The 19,072-nt window shown below is 45.4% G+C and overlaps 1 protein-coding gene across 9 annotated transcripts in view; it reads left to right on the forward strand.

The window, feature by feature from the left end:
- Positions 1-19,072, forward strand: part of LOC115194654 (collagen alpha-1(XII) chain) — a 96,746-nt gene that overhangs the window by 53,932 nt on the left and 23,742 nt on the right. For all 9 annotated transcript variants that reach the window (XM_029754556.1, XM_029754529.1, XM_029754564.1 and 6 more), the window contains 20 exons: positions 1,036-1,165; positions 1,640-1,779; positions 2,003-2,132; positions 2,266-2,405; positions 2,524-2,653; positions 4,099-4,238; positions 4,398-4,527; positions 4,621-4,760; positions 4,949-5,078; positions 6,333-6,475; positions 7,605-7,734; positions 8,016-8,158; positions 8,972-9,101; positions 9,757-9,876; positions 10,282-10,434; positions 10,638-10,754; positions 16,446-16,598; positions 16,771-16,845; positions 17,705-17,844; positions 17,997-18,120. In XM_029754556.1, coding sequence (XP_029610416.1) covers positions 1,036-1,165; positions 1,640-1,779; positions 2,003-2,132; positions 2,266-2,405; positions 2,524-2,653; positions 4,099-4,238; positions 4,398-4,527; positions 4,621-4,760; positions 4,949-5,078; positions 6,333-6,475; positions 7,605-7,734; positions 8,016-8,158; positions 8,972-9,101; positions 9,757-9,876; positions 10,282-10,434; positions 10,638-10,754; positions 16,446-16,598; positions 16,771-16,845; positions 17,705-17,844; positions 17,997-18,120 — 2,638 coding nt within the window. The remainder of the gene's footprint in view (positions 1-1,035; positions 1,166-1,639; positions 1,780-2,002; positions 2,133-2,265; positions 2,406-2,523; positions 2,654-4,098; positions 4,239-4,397; positions 4,528-4,620; positions 4,761-4,948; positions 5,079-6,332; positions 6,476-7,604; positions 7,735-8,015; positions 8,159-8,971; positions 9,102-9,756; positions 9,877-10,281; positions 10,435-10,637; positions 10,755-16,445; positions 16,599-16,770; positions 16,846-17,704; positions 17,845-17,996; positions 18,121-19,072) is intronic.

The following is a 19,072-nucleotide window of genomic DNA, read 5'->3' on the forward strand; positions in this document are numbered from 1 at the left end:
TGTGTGCAAATTCACTCAAGCTCACGGACAATGTCAAATGTGATATAGCGAAGCACCTGAGTGAGTTGGGTGGACAATTATGCAGGTACTTTCCCGAAACGGATGACAGAAACAACTGGATTCGTTATCCCTTTCCTGCCCTGCCTCCAGTCCACTTACCGATATCGGAACAAGAGAGCCTCATCAAAATTGCGACAAGCGGTTCTGTGAAAATTGAATTTAATCAGAAGCTACTACCAGATTTCTGGATTGGGCTGTGCTCAGAGTATCCTGCCTTGGCAAATCGCGCTAAGACACTGATGCCCTTTGCAACCACGTACCTATGTGAGAGTGGATTCTCGGCTTTCACTAGCATGAAAACTAAATAAGGTTTTACATGTAAGATGGCTAAATAAAGAGCAAAATTATTGATTATTATTATATTATTATTTGTGCCCTGGTCCTATAAGAGCTCTTTGTCACTTCCCACGAGCCGGGTTGTGACAAAAACTCACTCATTCTTTTCCTTAATAAATGTATCGTATAATGTGTGTGTGGCAGGCTTACAATGATGGCAAAAAACAACACTTGAGAGAGCGCTGACCCTGGTGCTAGAGGGGGTACGCAGTTGGAGGTTGAATGTTTGAAGGGGTACGGGACTATAAAAAGTTTGGGAACCACTGCATTGTTTGGTTTATCTGTTTAGAATTGGCCTGAACAGTGTGGCGCATAGCTTTCGCTCAAAATCAAACCTGTCAAAATAAACTCCACAGAAGGGTGAGAGAAACTAGAGAAGTGCATGTCGTTTTACAGATCACAGAACAGTGGTGGTACATACGCCTTCTCGTGCGGATCTGGTCTATGAGATATAACTGCGTCCTAAATGGCGCCCTATTCCCTATATAGTGCACTACTTTTGACCAGGGCCCATAGGGCTCAGGTCAAACGTTGTGCACTATGCACAGGAATAGGGTGTATTTTGGGATGCAACCATAGTGTTCCAGTATGTCTTTTGGAGCTTCTGTTGGTGTGACACCATCGATTTTTCCTTTGTAGGAGGAAGTCTCAGAGAGCACAACCACCACAGTTCTGAAGAGCCTCTCGCCCAACACACAGTACAGAGTCACTGTGCTGCCAGTGTACCCGGAAGGAGACGGTCAGACCCAGACCAAGGATGGAAGAACAAGTGAGTAACGACAACTTATTGCACAATGCTCTCAGTGACCAGTGATAGTTACGGGCAAATTCTACAGTGAAAGACATGAATTACTTAAGCAATAAGGCCCGAGGGGGTGTGGTATATGGCCAATATACCACGGCTAAGGGCTGTTCTTATGCACAGCGCAAAGCGGAGTGCATGCATATATAGCCGTGGAATATTGGCAATACACCACAAACCCATGGTTACCAATGTAATTAGAGCAGTAAAAATATATATATTTTTTTCATACCTGTGGTATACGGTCTGAAATACCACGGCTTTCAGTCAATCAGCATTCAGGGCTCCAACCACCCAGTTCACAATGTACATGTACAGCTCATCTGCAGACATATAATCAATAGGCATATAGTAGTAGTAAAACATAGCTGTGCAACAGGTGTATCATTGTTTTCAAATGGACGTGATGGCTAAGCTGCCCTGTTTCTTCTTGGTGCTCAGAGCCCCTGGGCTTCGTGAAGAACCTGCAGGTCACTGAACCCACCACCAGCACCCTGAACGTGCGCTGGGACGCAGCTGAGGGGAACGTGCGCGAGTACATCGTCATCTACATCCCAACTGCAGGCGGGGAGCAGGAAGTGGTACGTCCGGGTCACCTCGCCAACACAACACCCCTACTGACACACTAAAAATGGTGTATTCCATTGGAGACTGGTGGAGGGTGAAATCCATTACAATCAGCCCATCCTTCCATTTTAAAGTGTCATAAGCCTATGGTGTTTTCCCCTATAGCTAGTCAACATCGCTCAGGTGTAAGTAAGCCCAGTTTCTGACTGAGATTCTCCCTTCTTCTTTCTTGAACAGGACCAGGTGTCTGGAACAACGACCACCACTGTTCTGAAGGAACTGACTCCAGACACGGAATACACTGTGACAGTTGTGCCTGTTTACCATGAGATGGAGGGTCTCTCTAGGTCTCAGAATGGAAAGACAAGTGAGTTGAACTGAACGGGGTGAAATTATTCAAAGACCATCTAAGCAAGGGATCCTTTTCAAAATGTCTGCTACTTGTTCAGCTTGTACAGTACAGTAAGTGTGACGCTGTAACATTGTCTCCTCTGCCTCAGATCCTTTGGGTGGAGTGAAGAACATGAAGGTCATCGACCCCACCATCAACAGTTTGTCTGTTCGCTGGGACCCGGCTGTCGGTAACGTGCGCAACTACAAGGTCTTCTACATCGCCCAGCCAGATGGGAAGGAGCAAATGGTACGTCTCCTATTCATCTCTCTAGCCATTTTGCTGTCATCTCAGCCATGTTTACACTATAAGTAGATTATGTAATTGTCGTACAGTACTAACATTGATCTGCACTTGCCCTGAACAGGAGCAAGTCTCTGGAGGCACCACCAACCTTATCCTGCGTAATCTGGAGTCCGATACCCAGTACAACGTGTCTGTTGTCCCAGTCTACCCAGACGTGGACGGCATAATGCAGTCTGAGATGGGAAAAACAAGTGAGTGAAGCATTTCAATACTTTCTTTTGCTCAGAACTATAACCATACTATAACACTAGTGAAGCATGTAGCTGTCAACATTCAAGTCAACTTTAAAAACGTTAAAATACATCGTTTTTAACATCGACAGAGTGGGGTCCGAAATTATTGACACACGAGAAAAGATGAGCAAAAATACAATTATATTTTTTTACTAATACGATTTCTCAGAGAAAGAGATTTTGTTTAACAAGTAATATTTATTTTCCTCAAAGTTAGAATTTTAAATTATTGCCACCCCTGTTTTCAATACCTTTAAATATTTCACCTTGCGAGGATAACGGCAACTTTTACTCAAATGTTTTTTTGGAGAACACATTGGGAGGGATCTTAGACCATTCCTCCATACGGAATCCTTCCAGATCCTTGATATCCTTCGTCTGCAGTTATAGACTGCCCTCTTCAATTCAAACCACAGGTTTTCAATAAGTCCGGAGACTGAGATGGCTATTGCAAAATAATGATTTTGTGGCCAATTAACCATTTGTTTGTGGATTTTGATGTGAGCTTGGGGTTATTGTCTTGCTGGAAGTTTCAGCTTCTTGGCAGATGCAACCAGGTTTTTGGCTCAAATATCCTGGTAATGGGTAAAGTTCAAGATGCTGTTGACCTTAACAAGGGCATGAAAATAGAAGTCTTTGGCCATGCACACCAGTGGTGGGTTTGGCATTGAAATGACAATGCAGGAGCAGGAAATAACCCCATACCTACTGTAGAATATGGTAGTAGATCTTGGATGTTATGGGGCTATTTTGCTTCCACTGGTCCTTGGGCCCTTGGTCAACATCATCATGAACTTTATCCAGTACCAGGATATTTTAGCCCAAAACCTGGTTGCCTCTGCCAGGAAGCTGAAACTTGGCGGCAAATGGATCTTCCAGCAAGAACATAACCTCAAACACAAATAAATGGTTAATTGGTCACAAAATCAATATTTTGCAATGGCCATCTCAATCTCCTGAAACTCATTGAAAACCATTGAAACCCATTGAAAACCTGTGGTTAGAATTGAAGAGGACAGTCCATAAGCACAGACAAAGGATATCAAGGATCTGGAAGGATTCTCTATGGAGGAGTGGTCTAATATGTTGTCCAACTAGAAAAACATTTAGAAAAAGGCTCAGTCCCATTACCCTCGCAAGGTGAGGTATTGAAAACAGAGGTGTCGCGAATTCTGACTTATACATTTTTGTATTAGTATAAAATAAAATAGTTTCCCAACGTTTTTGGAGCATAGTTCAGTATTTTAATTATTTATTTTACACTGTCATTTTTGCTCATCTTTATCAAGGGTATTAATAATTCCAGACCCCACTGTATATGCTTCCATATCAGACTCAGTAACAGCTTGAGCACCATGGCGCCATTTATTTAGAGGGATGTTGATGTGTTATTTCTTCTTCAGAGCCTCTGGGTGGAGTGAAGAACCTGCAGGTGACTGACCCCACCACCAACTCCTTGAGGGTACGCTGGGAGCCAGCTGAGGGGGACGTGCGCCAGTACACTGTCATCTACGCCCCGCTAGCAGGAGGGCCTGAACTCACGGTACAAAGTCAACACTTCCTTTCATAGTGCATCAAAGCGATATCTGCACACTCACTAACTTGAGCACTATAAACATGTACGTTGAATAATTGAATATGCTATGTCTTTAGTAGTGTGGTTTTACTTTACGTTCTTGATAATCTGATAACTCTTTTTCAGACCACAGTTTCTGGGATGTCAACCAACACCGTTCTCAGGAACCTTGTGCCTGACACAGAGTACAAAGTGACATTGGTGCCTATGTATGGCGACATTGAAGGGAAGAGAAATTCTGAAAATGGAAAGACAAGTAAGTCATGACTGAACAAACTACACAATACAGGTACAAAACAGTGAGAAAAAAGTGATTTGATGCTCAACTCGTTGTTTGGTGACTTGTCAGAGGCATTGGGTGGGGTGAAAAACCTGCAGGTCACAGACCCGACTACTAGCTCCTTGAAGGTGCGCTGGGAGCCAGCGGAGGGCAACGTGCGCCAGTACCGTCTCTTCTACGTCCCTGCCTCTGGCGGAGCCGAGGACATGGTAAGACCACCAACTATCTGTGCCTTAACATCTGATACTGTACAGGGTATCTCTTGACCAATCAGAATTGAGTCGAGTACGGCATCCATATTAGGAATTTGTTTCCTTCCTAATACGGATGCTGCAGCATTCAACCAATCAATGGTAGAAACATTGATAATGCATCTCAAACACCTCTCTGTGAACAGGAGCAAGTGTCTGGTGGCACCACCTCTACCGTCCTGAGGAACCTTCTCTCAGACACGCCCTACACCATCACCGTGGTACCCGTCTACCCCGAGGGAGAGGGCCTACGCCAGTCTGAGACTGGAAAGACACGTAAGTTATCAACTGAGGAAACTCAAGTCATCCATTTTGTTCTAATTGGGACAAAGATGTGCTTTTTTCAGTTGGTTTGATTCAGTAGCATCTTTTACCTGAAGCCTGTTTGGTTTTTCCAGAATTTGGACTCTGATCTCAAGATAGATCTCAGGATAATAGATACCCTCATAGGGAAACATTGTTATTCAGGTCAACGTTTAACACAACTGAGTGGAAATAAAAAAATGTTTTTATTCCAATCCCCAAACCAGATAGCATTTGCAACCCCCCTCCCCCCTGCAACAAAGGGGTAGCTTATCTCACCGTAACAATAATAATTGCTGGTTGGGTTGCCCTGCCTGTGTCTGTGCAGTTTTTATACCCGGTTGTAGGCGTCGGTTTTGTTTCTGCTCAAATGGTTTGCCATGCTGAGTCAGCAGAAATCCATCCCATAGAAATGAATTGGAAAGCTGTGATTCCAGCCGAGCATATCGGTATTACAGAGCTGATGGTGCATGATGGTTCCACGGGAGGTTCCAGAGACTCCGTTTGAGCAAGGCTAATATGAAGACGTCCAATGGAAGTCAAGCGTTTTATTTGATCTCGCTATGTCCTTGTCAGTTTCAAGTCTTGAGACGGACACAGATTTACGGTCATTGATTCACATCTGATGTGCTCTGATCCTCGGCCAAATGTGAAGAGATGTTTGACAGAGTAATCTTCCTAAAGACACCATATGCATGTGCACTTGTACACGTGTTCAGTATAGAATGAAGCTCACTGTTGGACAAATAGGTTCTGCTTTGCTTCTCAATAAGGTGGCTGGGTCTGTCTACCTACTACATCTAGCTTTATTGGGCTAAAGCGCTGAACACCAGAGGAATATGCACATCTGTTTTAGTTTAAACGGGAAGTTAAGAGTTTTTTTCATAAACCCAAACTGTGTTGCTTCTCTCTATGTGCTGTCTACATAGACACTATAAAATCACTTGGAGACTGGAGAGTTTGCACCCCTCAGCATTTAAGTCCTTTTTTTTTTTACTGAGCTACGTCCTATTTGAAACTTAGCAGTCAAATAATTCTAACATTTTCTTGTGGTATCTTCACTTAATTCCTTTGAAATGGACTCAAAGCTTTGATAAAGCATTGTAGAGTGAAATCCAAGTTGTTGTTGTTTTGTGTTTTTAAGATAGCTAAACTTGTTAGGGTGAAGTCAATCTAGCAGTTGCCCTCTCCCGTTTTGATTTTCTATGACCCTCTGTGACCCCCCAGTGCCACGCACCCCTCCTAAGAACGTCCAGGTGTACAACCCTACCACCAACAGCCTGAACGTGCGCTGGGAGCCTGCCTCTGGCCAGGTGCAGCAGTACCGTGTCATCTACACACCTCTGTCCGGAGAAAGACCAGCAGAGACGGTAAGTTCAATGGATGCATCTCAAATAGCACCCTATTCCCTATGTAGTGCCCTATATAGGGAATAGGGTGCCATTTGGGACATGCAAACTCTCTCTCTCTCCAATGTGGTGTGGTGGGAAGTATGTTCACTCTCCCTCTCTGCTCAGACCACTCAGAAGGAAAGGGAAAATAAGCAATGACAGGGTAGAAAATGGTTGCTGGGCTCCACGTTTAACAACGATATCGAAAAGCCTCTCTGGAAGAGTGTTGTAGGAAGTCTGTTTAGAAGCCGACACCGATGGTATTCCCTTTATAACGAGGTTAGTGTTCATTAATGCGGAAATCCAGACTATTTGGCTTTTAATTATCTGAATATCAGGATTGGTTTCATGCACCGATGTACATATCTTGGATTACAGGAGAAAGTTGGAGCTAATTGCCCTACAAACAGCTTTTACTGCATCACTAGGAGTTTGGAAAATGTGGATATGCACATATGCGAGAGATCTGCAAATTCTTACATTTGAAGATTTGGAGGACTTTTACTGTGTTATATACAGAGATGTTCAGTTGAATCCCCTGATAAGCTGTAGATGAGGGTAGACCACTTTAAAGAGCAGCTGTGTTTAGCATGATGTAATGGCATTCCCTCAGACATGCTAATAGATAATGGGCTGCGTAGTGATAGTGATTACCCTGATGATATGACGAGTCTAGGCTCCACTGTTGTTAGAAACAGGGGTGAGATACATGTTGAGGCCTGCTCAATGACAGAGCGCTGGTCTCGTGCTGTTGGTTGCGTCGTCTTCATTTGCCTCCATAACACTAACTGTTTATCAGTCACGTTTAAGCAACATGAATGCATTTGTTTAGCTTTTTAAACCTCTTCAGGGCGTTGTTAGTACTTCACATTAGCCTTTGCACTAGGCTTCCTCCCAGGAGACACTAGCAGGGAGTCACAGTGAGCTCATTATGTACATTTCTAGTGCCAGAGTAGTATGGTTGAAGAAGCTCATTTGAGGGTGCATCTATGGGCCCTGGTCAAACGTTGTGCTCTAAATAGGGAACAGGGGGCCATTTGGGACACGAAACCAAGATTCCTCTCTTGTAAGCCATCATTGTGATCCATGTCCTGTGACCTCTCCAAAGGTCTTGGTCCCGGGTAACATCAACAACGCCTTCTTGGATTCGCTCATTCCCGACACGCCGTACTCGGTCAGCGTCCTGGCTCTGTACGCCGACGGGGAGGGACCACCGGTGAAGGGAGACGGCAAAACATGTGAGACTTGAATCCAATCACTCTGACTTTGTTGTATACATTGGTACTACTGACTCATGCGACTTTTGTTTACATTGATACTACCGGCTCATGAGTGTTACTCACGCTTCCAGGCATACTTGCTTATACTGTAGTCTACATTCAAGCACGTCCGCACACACATACACGTAGCTATATACAACAAAACACACGGTGAGGCGGTGGTTGCTAGGTGCATGTGGTGTGCACTGTTGCTAGGTGCATGTGTGTGTGAGTGTAACCCAATGTTGTTGCTGTTGCAGTGCCCCGTGCTGGACCCAGGAACCTGCGGGTGTTCGATGCCACCACCAACACTCTGACCATCGGCTGGGACCACGCTGAGGGACCCGTGCAGCAGTACAAGATAGCCTACGCCCCCACCACAGGAGACCCCATCACTGAGTTTGTGAGTTCAAAGTCATTCTCAACAAACTTTCATGTGGCACAGGACTTTGAGTTTGACTCAAGGGATGAGTGAGTTTAGGACCTAAACATGCCTGGTGTTACATGTAGCTGAGTGTCAAATCAAATACACATCCATACACTAGCATTAACCTTCTGTTCAACGTGATAATGTCACTACTACCAAAGCACTGAAGGCATACAAAGGCATATTACTCCCAACAGTTAATTGCTGATTAGGAAGATGAATTAAACGCTCGGTAAGATCAACATTATCACTGTGAAATATTGCGTTACATTACATTCTATTAAGTGGTTGTTCCACTGGATATCTTAAGGTGAATGCACCAATTTGTAAGTCGCTCTGGATAAGAACGTCTGCTAAATGACTTAAATGTAAAATGTAAATGTATTCATGACCTAAACATGAGCACCAGTTAAGGATAGCACAGCTGTACGGCATCATTGCTCCCTACCTAGCAAGGTAACTATTGTGTTAACAAACTCTACTTAACTAGAGAAAAATGTAAGGAGTCTTTTAGCATGCTGAGTTTGAAATGAAAGTGAAAGTTTTTTTTAAATTTTTTAAAGAGGACAGGAAACTTTCCTTATTAGCCTCCTGGTTTCCCCCTTTTTCTCTATGCTGCATTGACGTAGGCGCTAGCCTAGCATCCATAGCTTCCATTAGCAATTACATCCCGTTGTGTGTTGAGGCGCTTTGCTCCGCTAGGAGCTGAAAGGAATATGTCAAGTGTGTTGAGAAGCCATTTAAAAAAAATAATTAACTGACAGTTCTTTCTGGTGCTTTTCCTTACAGACCGTTGTCCCTGGCAACAGAAACAATGCCATCCTGCAGAACCTGCTTCCTGACACTCCCTACAACATCACTGTGGAAGCTATCTATGCTGATGGAGCAGGGGGATTGCTGAACGGGCCCGGACGCACAGGTAACGCGGTTAGAAAAGTGGTCAGGAAGTGTTCAGTCTGGTATACTGAACACCTAATGGTCTAGCTAGTCATACATCATTTCCAAGCCTGATGAGCTGGGAATGAGACCTGTGCACAGGAGTGGAAAAAAAATGTACAAGAGCCATACAAAATAGCTAACCGATTCCAACATGTTTCAGTTTGAAGAGTTCGGAGGATAGGGAATTAACAGTAGAGCAACTGGGAAAGCTCAACGACTGGCGAACATTAGCCCCGAGTTACACAAACAATAGAAACTTTATGTCTTGGCTTGGACCGAGGCACCACTGTGCCAGCTAGGCAGTTTGGATGGGCCTCGCTCCAATGGGGAGCTCACGCCGCACCCGACTACCCACCCACCCACCGCCCGGCTCCCTCAGCAAGACCATGGAAAAATCTATCCAATCTAAACACATGTATTACTCATAATAGTCTTCATAAACAGAGGAGGAGGAAAAACATCAGTAGTCTAGCAGCAGGCCGGGCTGTGTGCTATGGTTATGTGGTGCCTTACTGCACTGAGGGCTAGCTAGACTGGAAATGGTGTCATGGCCCTACTTGTTGTTGAGGGTAATTGCTGTGACTGATTGAACGTTGACATGTTTCTGCTTCACTGTTGCTCTGCCTTGGTTACAGTTGGCATGCTGGAGCCCAGGAACCTGCGCGTCTCGGATGAGTGGTACACTCGCTTCCGTGTTGCCTGGGACCCTTCGCCGTCTCCGGTGCTCGGATACAAGCTGGTCTACACGCCTGCGGGTGAGATGACTTCCAACTCAGGGCCACGTGCATGCAATCATGAGCAGGGACCCGTAACACGCTCGGAAATAAAAGTTGCAGCACTTCACAATGTCACGTTTTGTCATACCGTGTTTTACTCGTCAAAAGTCCCAGTGCAAAGCCAAAGTTTGACAGCAATGACTAAGTAATGATACAGAACAATTTGCATGAAATCTAAGGGCCATCTTTACATTTCAAATGAGATGATTTCAGGTTTAGATAGGTCTGCTCTTCTCCTTATCTTCATGAGTAAAGGTGAGATTGTGTTGTAGTGTTGCTGTTATTAAAGTAGAGATTGTGTTGTAGTGTTGTTGTTATTACTGTAGAGATTGTGTTGTAGTGTTGTTGTTGTTAATCTGGAGATTGTGTTGTTTTTGCCTGCAGAAGAAGATCAGAGTAAGAGCTTGGACGTGTTTGTGGGTGACGTGACTTCATACACCCTCCAGAACCTCCTCCCTGGCACCACCTACGATGTCAAAGTGTTTGCCCAGTATGATGCTGGCATGAGCGGGGCCCTCGAAGGACAAGGAACAACACGTATGTATCTGATCTACAGAAATATAATCTTTCTGAAGCATCAATGTCAACCATCCCAAATGGCTCCCTATATAGTGGATTACTTTTGACCGGAGCCCTATGTGCCCTGGTCAGTAGTAGTGCACTATGTAGGGAATAGGGTGTCATTTGGGACTCGGTCTTGAGGTCAGTCTGAGACACTTCTTCTTGTGGTTCTACTCCAGTCTACCTGAACGTCACCAACATCGAGACCTACAACGTTGGCTTCGACAAGTTCTGCATCAAGTGGAGTCCTCACAGGGCTGCCACCTCCTACAGGATCAAGCTCAACCCTCTGGACCGTAAGTCTCAGCCAAACATTCATTTCAGATTGCAACTTTAAGCTTTGCCACATGAGAGACTCTTTTTCTACCCTGAAGAATTGCTGCATTATAATTGAGTTTATGCTTCTTCTTATGTCTGAAGCCATAAAGGAGATTTCAGAAGGAGCATCATCATGTTGAGATCTAGACATTCACACGACTGTTTATCCTCAGCCCGCCCATGTGTTTATCTCTTGAAGGAGAATGCAGAAATGTGGCGTGTTCTGAAAGCATCTGACCACCAAGTTTTAGTTGTCTCCGTCTGAAAAGATGGCATCCTTTTTCTTACTGTCGGCCTTTGAATCCATCTGTATTAATGTTTGCATGTGGACCGAGATTATTTTCAGTCTAATAAATCCACCATCACAATACGTCCATTATTTATTTCAGGCAGGTCTAAAGAAACATTATGATATGAAGGAAATGTATTTCAGAAGAACAGAATATGAGTTGGCCTACTGTATGTGATCTAGGTGCCATGCCAGTGCCATGCCAGTGGGAGCCGAGGCTGTGGGCTAGTTCATTTAATGGACAAGATATGCTCATAAATTCTGTGCCATTATTTTTTATTATATGATTTTATAGTAAACTTTTACCATTCCCGAGCGAGTGCGCATATGAGCTATGTTGAGCATAAAAGTGATCATTTGAAACAGGTCCTATATGCTAGATTTAGAGTTATTTGGCAACTTTAGTTGTGAATGACACAAACTTTAGAATGTCTTAGAAATCCAAACGTATATGGACTGCTTTATGCAACTATATTGATGATTTGTAAAAAGTCACAACAAAAAGCTTGCGCTCTAAGGCACTAGCTGTTCCCTCATCAAGTGATAATATTTTAACTCATCACACTATTCTCAATGTAATCTCGTCTTTATTAACATGCTACATTTGTTTGGATTTAGAATGGGCCGTTATCATCCGTGTGCGATCGAATAGCAAACGGAGGCTGCGCTTTCCTGTGGTTCCTTTTTCAATCATTCTGATAGGCTACTCCGGTTTTACAGCAGAGAAATGTGCTTAAACTTTTTTTACATGTTCAATTTAAAATTCATAATCTCCAGCACCATCCCAACATCAACATATGTGAAAATGCCACATTTCTATGTTTTGTTGAAAAAAAGATAAGAGGAAGATAAATGTTTCCAATGACATCAGTGTCCATCATGTGCTTTTACTAATTATGAGTAGGCATTGTCTACTAATTGTCTACTAATTGGTTGATGATGTCATTGGAAACATTTATCTTCCTCTATCTTTTTGACTACAAAACATAGAAAATGGCTATTTCCACATACAGTGCATTTGGAAAGTATTGAGACCCCTTGACTTTTTCCTAATTTTGTTACGTTACAGCCTTTTACATAAGTATTCAGACCCTTTACTCAGTATTTTGAAGCACCTTTGGCAGCAATTACAGCTTTGAGTCTTCTTTGGTATGACGCTACAAGCTTGGCACACCAGTATTTGGGGAGTTTCTCCCATTCTTCTCTGCAGATCTTCTCAAGCTCTGTCAGGTTGGATTGGGAGCGTCGCTGCACGGCTATTTTCAGGTCTCTCCAAAGATGTTTGATTTGGTTCATGTCCGGGTTCTGGCTGGGCCACTCAAGGACATTCAGAAACTTGTCCCGAAGCCGCTCCTGCGTTGTCTTGGCTGTGTGCTTAGGGTCATTGTGCTGTTGGAAGGTGAACCTTCGCCACAGTCTGAGGTCCTGCGCGCTCTGGAGAAGGTTTTCCTCAAGGATCTCTCTGTACTTTGCTCCGTTTATCCTTCCCTCAATCCTACCTAGTCTCCCAGTCCCTGCCACTGAAAAACATCCCCACAGCATGATGCTGCCACCACCATGCTTCACCGTAGGGATGGTGTCACGTTTCCTACAGACATGACGCTTGGCATTCAGTCCAAAGAGTTCAATGTTGGTTTCATCAGACCAGAGAATCTTGGGAACTCTAGAGCTCTGTCATAGTGACCATCGAGTTCTTGGTCACCTCCCTGACCAAGGCCCTTCTCCCCCGATTGCTCAGTTTGGCCAGGCGGCCAGCTCTAGGAAGAGTCTTGGTGGTTCTAAACTTCTTCCGTTTAAGAATGATGGAGGCCACTGTGTTCTTGGAGACCTTCAATGATGCAGACATTTTTGGTACCCTTCCCCAGATCTGTGCCTCGACACAATCCTGCCTCGGAACTCTACGGACAATTCCTTCGACCTACTAGAGTTTGTTTCATTTTGGAGGATCCTATAGGCTAGACCAATTATTTACCAAAGATATATGAAATCGTAAAAAATAATAATATTAATTCTGCCCTGTGTAATACGCGGTAGACTACTAGGGTATGTATTGTTTAACGGCACAATTGTCACGAACTTCTTCATCATCCGATGATATAGCGAAATCGTCATCTGATAGTGTGGACCAATACGCAGTAGAGTTGACGTTCATTTTTCTTAATTTGTTAAAGAACGTTGAACACGAAAAACAAGAAAACAATAAGCACGACAAATGACAGTTTTGCAGGCTCACAACAACACGCAATGCAAAAACAATCTCCCACAAATCCCAAACACAAACATACCCTAATATATGGGACTCTCAATCAAAGGCAAAGAGAAAACACCTGCCTTCAATTGAGAGTCCCAACCCCAATAAATCAACCATAGAAACACAGACTACCTAGACTAGACATAGAATTACCTAAACATAGATCATAAACCAAAAAACCTGGAAATACTAAATCAAACGCCCTTTTCCCAAAACACCACCCTGAACCACATAAAACAAATACCCTCTGCCACGTCCTGACCAAACTACAATACCAATTAACCCTTATACTGGCCAGGACGTGACAGTACCCCCCCCCCCCCCCCCCCCTTAAAGGTGCTAACCCCGGAAGCACCTTAACAAAAATAACCCCAAACAACACCAAAAGAAAAATTCCCCCCTACTAAAGGGAGGGAAGGGAGGGTGGCTGCCGTCAACGACGGCACTGTGCTACACCCCCCCTCCCCAACCCACCTATCTTTGGAGGTGGCTCCGGTTCTGGCCGTTCCAGGCTGTCGAGGCAGTCTGGCAGCTCGGGGCGGTCTGGCAGCTTGGGGCAGTCTGGGCAGTCTGGCAGCTCGGGGCAGTCTGGCAGCTTGGGGCAGTCTGGGCAGTCTGGCAGCTCGGGGCAGTCTGGGCAGTCCGGCAGCTCGGGACAGTCTGGGCAGTCCGGCAGCTCGGGACAGTCTGGGCAGTCCGGCAGCTCGGGACAGTCTGGGCAGTCCGGCAGCTCGGGACAGTCTGGGCAGTCCGGCAGCTCGGGACAGTCTGGGCAGTCCGGCAGCTCGGGACAGTCTGGGCAGTCCGGCAGCTCCGGCAGTTCGGGGCAGTCCGGCCACTCCGGCAGTTCGGGGCAGTCTGGCCACTCCGGCAGTTCGGGGCAGTCTGGCCACTCCGGCAGTTCGGGGCAGTCTGGCCACTCCGGCAGTCTGGCCACTCCGGCAGTTCGGGGCAGTCTGGCCACTCCGGCAGTTCGGGGCAGTCTGGCCACTCCGGCAGTTCTGGCGACTGTTGACTGGCGGGCAGCTCTGGCGACTGTTGACTGGCGGGCAGCTCTGGTGACTGTTGACTGGCGGGCAGCTCTGGTGACTGTTGACTGGCGGGCAGCTCTGGTGACTGTTGACTGGCGAGGCTGGGTTTACGCACTTGAAGCCTGGTGCGTGGTGCTGGTACTGGGCGTACCAGATTGTGAACACGCACCTCCAGGCTAGTGCGGGGAGCGGGAACAGGACGAGTCGGACTGGGTTGACGCACTTCCGGGTCCGCACGAGAGACAGGAGCTGGAAACCCAGGGCTATGGAGGCGCACAGTCGGTTTTGATCTTACCTCCTGCACAACCCGTCTTGGCTGGATGGAACTAGTAGCCCTGTACGAGCGGGGTGCTTGTACAGGGCAGACTGGGCTGTGCAGGGGCCTGATGGTAGCCGTGCGTAGAGCGGGAGTTGGGTAGCCTGGTCCTCGGAGGCGTACCGACGACCAGATGCGCTGCGCAGGCATCCTCCTACCAGGCTGGATGCCCGCTCTAGCACGGCACCTGCGAGGGGCTGGAATAACGCGCACCGGACTGTGCGTGCGTATGGGTGAGAGAGTGCGCTCCTCAGCGAAACATGGCGCTCTCCACCTCATACGCTCCTCCATATAACCACGGGTAGCTGGCTTCCGGCTCTTCCTATGCCTAGCCAAACTACCCGTGTGCCCCCCCAAATTTTTTTATTGGGGGTGCCTCTCGTGCTTCAACGCCAGTCTTGATCCTCGGAAACGTTCCCGGTCCTTACCAGCCATACTCCATGGGCCTTCTCCGGCCATAACCTGCTCCCATGTCCATCTCTCCACATAGTGCAACTCATAATCCCCTTTCCTCTGCTGCTTGGTCCTTAGTTGGTGGGAGATTCTGTCACGAACTTCTTCATCATCCGATGATATAGCGAAATCGTCGTCTGATAGTGTGGACCAATACGCAGTAGAGTTGACGTTCATTTTTCTTAATTTATTAAAGAACGTTGAACACGAAAAACAAGAAAACAATAAGCACGACAAATGACAGTTTTGCAGGCTCACAACAACACGCAATGCAAAAACAATCTCCCACAAATCCCAAACACAAACACACCCTAATATATGGGACTCTCAATCAAAGGCAAAGAGAAAACACCTGCCTTCAATTGAGAGTCCCAACCCCAATAAATCAACCATAGAAACACAGACTACCTAGACTAGACATAGAATTACCTAAACATAGATCATAAACCAAAAAACCCTGAAATACTAAATCAAACGCCCTTTTGCCAAAACACCACCCTGAACCACATAAAACAAATACCCCATTGCCACGTCCTGACCAAACTACAATACCAATTAACCCTTATACTGGCCAGGACGTGACAACAATCATTATTTTATTTCCGATTTTTATTTTTTTATTTTTCAGTAGAGGTATAAACTGTTAAAAACAAGAAGCAGTATGTCAAGGATTTAAATATGAACATGGTAGTCATTACCCATGACACATTTCCAAACTTAAGCAGGCTTTGCTTGTGTCAGAAAGACAACTGCTGTAGAAAACACTCACCAAAAGTAAACAGTCCCCAAGGTTTAAAAGCCAGCGACCTTTTAAAGATGCTTCCCAGACAGACTGAGCTTCCAAGTCAGAATTAGAATGCCAATTGTTTGTTACTGAAGTGGAATGTGGTTGAGGAATGAGGATCATAGCATACTGTACATCTCTGTGCAATAATCTTGGCCTTCTACCTTGAGCAGCAAGGGGTCAGCCCAGGAGAAGTGATCGAGGGGATATTTGCCCTTATAAGGCCACTGTCTTGGTCTCATGGTTCATTTGACCAAAAATACCACATTTTGGAAAACTTTCTACGTTTTCCCCAAAACAATTCATATTGAATTACATGTGTAGCGTGACAACACCGATATTCCATCTATTTGCTTTACCGCAGCACTGTCATAGCCCCAGCTGAATGGCATTAACTCTGCTTTTTGTACTCAGAGAAGACCCATGATTTTTATGAGGAGCAACGTTTCAGGCAGCGGCCTCGGCAGTCAACACATGTCAACATGTTTCTCTTCTCAACATATGTCAACATGTCTCATATTTCTCTTTGTTTTGTCTGTGTGTAGCTTCCAGTAAAGGTCAGCAGGAGATCACCATCACTGCAGCTCAGAGCCAGTACTGCTTCAAAGGGCTCTCCCCTGACGCTCTTTACAGCGCCACCGTGTTCGTTCAGACCCCTAACCTCGAGGGCCCTGGAGTCAGCACCAAAGAGAGAACATGTGAGTATTTACATTTGAGTAATTTAGCAGACACTCTTATCCAGAGTGACTTACAGTCAGTGCAGTTACCTAAGTAGTCTTCAGCTTCTTACAAAAGTGGTGCCAATGTGCTATCCGAATTTGTCATTTCTTTGTTGATGTTTACTGACACTTTGTTGTCTCTTTCTCAAAGTGGTTAAACCTACTGAAGCCCCAACGCTACCCCCCACTCCTCCACCACCACCTACCATTCCTCCTGCATGGGCAGGTAAGAACCAATGGCGCCATGATGACTACGACATACAGTATCCATCACCCTCCTAGTGCCAAAGCACCAAACGGCACCACATTCACCAAGGCTATATGGAACATTTGAAGCCTTCCTTGGAGCCCAAACTCGGTGTCAACTGCAAAGTCATCGACATTTGAGTGTGTTTTAGTGTGATTAGTTGAGAGTCATAACAAGCCAGGTTCAGGAAACATGCAATGCCATCAAAATCTCACTATTTGGCAGAAGCAGAGACCTGCAGACATATTTCCTCTATGTCAGAGTGGTGCCAGTGTTAAAGTAATGGCCGCCACATGCTCAACACAGACCCTCCAGGGTTTTCAATAGGAACTCACCCATTGACTAATGACTGACCTAGGTGTTGAGAAAGTCCAAAAAAGCTGTTTGTTTGATAAGGTATTGTGTAAAACTTGTTTATGGATTCTGACTTGGAGGAAGGGGATTGCGAGAGATACAAAAATAAAGTGCTCTATCACATCAGGCAGACATTATCTCGTGTTTTGCCAACTCGTTTTTTGTGCTAAGAGAGAAAGACATTAAAGAGCAGTTCATTTCCAGCCTTTATGGTAACCAAATGTTCCTAGTTTTGTTAGTTTTTTTTCCAGGAAAGTGTGATCAATTAAACCAATAATTGCCATGTATAGCTTCATTATGTAATTTCTTTCTCTCAATGGTTTTGTTTGTGAGATTCATGCAGAGGTTTTTATTTTTGAGGTTGCCGACTCTCATTATCATGCCTTTCTGTTATCGGGCCTGGTGTTCCAGGCAGCCCAGAATCTGGTGCCTGCCATGGAATCTTTTAAGTGCAGTTCACTGAGTTCTTTTTCTTTTGCCTCAGTGTGCAAAGGTGCCAAGGCAGATGTGGTGTTCCTTATTGACGGCTCGTGGAGTATTGGAGAAGACAGTTTCCGGAAAGTGGTGCAGTTCGTCTTCAGCATGATTGGAGCCTTCGACGTCATCGGATCGACAGGAATGCAGGTGAGTAGTGCTGTAAATAGAGGAAAAAGCACATTGTAATAGTGGAAAAGGCAAGTTGTAATTGTTAGTCAAATTGGCGAACTGTTTAGAATAATAGGTGCGGTATGAAATCATACTATAACTCCTTGTAATGCTTTCTACTTTGGAAACAGGTGTCGTTCGTGCAGTACAGCGACGAAGCAAAGACAGAGTTCAGGCTGAACTCTTACTCGGACAAGGGCAACGCTCTCGCTGCTCTACAGCTGATCCAGTACCGAGGAGGAAACACTAAGACCGGTGAGGCTCCCCAAACCCAGCTTCCACCAACTAGGTTGTCTCCCAAATGCCCCCCTATTCCCTATATAGTGCACTTCTTTTGACCAGGGCCTTATGGGCCCTGATCAAAAGTAGTGTACTATTAAGGGAATAGGATGCCATTTGGGATGCAGACCTAGTCTCTGGTTGTAAAAGTGACTTTGCAATGGACACCAACATGTTTCATTGGAGCCAGGCATGCTTAGTCTTGAAATATCCATCCTTTGAATATACACTGCTCAAAAAAATAAAGGGAACACTAAAATAACACATCCTAGATCTGAATGAATGAAATAATCTTATTAAATACTTTTTTCTTTACATAGTTGAATGTGCTGACAACAAAATCACACAAAAATAATCAATGGAAATCCAATTTATCAACCCATGGAGGTCTGGATTTGGAGTCACACTCAAAATTAAAGTGGAAAACCACACTACAGGCTGATCCAACTTTGATGTAATGTCCTTAAAACAAGTCAAAATGAGGCTCAGTAGTGTGCCTGTATGACCTCCCTACAACGCCTGGGCATGCTCCTGATGAGGTGGCGGATGGTCTCCTGAGGGATCTCCTCCCAGACCTGGACTAAAGCATCCGCCAACTCCTGGACAGTCTGTGGTGCAACGTGGCATTGGTGGATGGAGCGAGACATGATGTCCCAGATGTGCACAATTGGATTCAGGTCTGGGGAACGGGCGGGCCAGTCCATAGCATCAATGCCTTCCTCTTGCAGGAACTGCTGACACACTCCAGCCACATGAGGTCTAGCATTGTCTTGCATTAGGAGGAACCCAGGGCCAACCGCACCAGCATATGGTCTCACAAGGGGTCTGAGGATCTCATCTCGGTACCTAATGGCAGTCAGGCTACCTCTGGCGAGCACATGGAGGGCTGTGCGGCCCCCCAAAGAAATGCCACCCCACACTATGACTG

Source organism: Salmo trutta, chromosome 1 (genome assembly GCF_901001165.1).
Source record: "Salmo trutta chromosome 1, fSalTru1.1, whole genome shotgun sequence".
NCBI classification, from domain to species: domain Eukaryota; kingdom Metazoa; phylum Chordata; class Actinopteri; order Salmoniformes; family Salmonidae; genus Salmo; species Salmo trutta.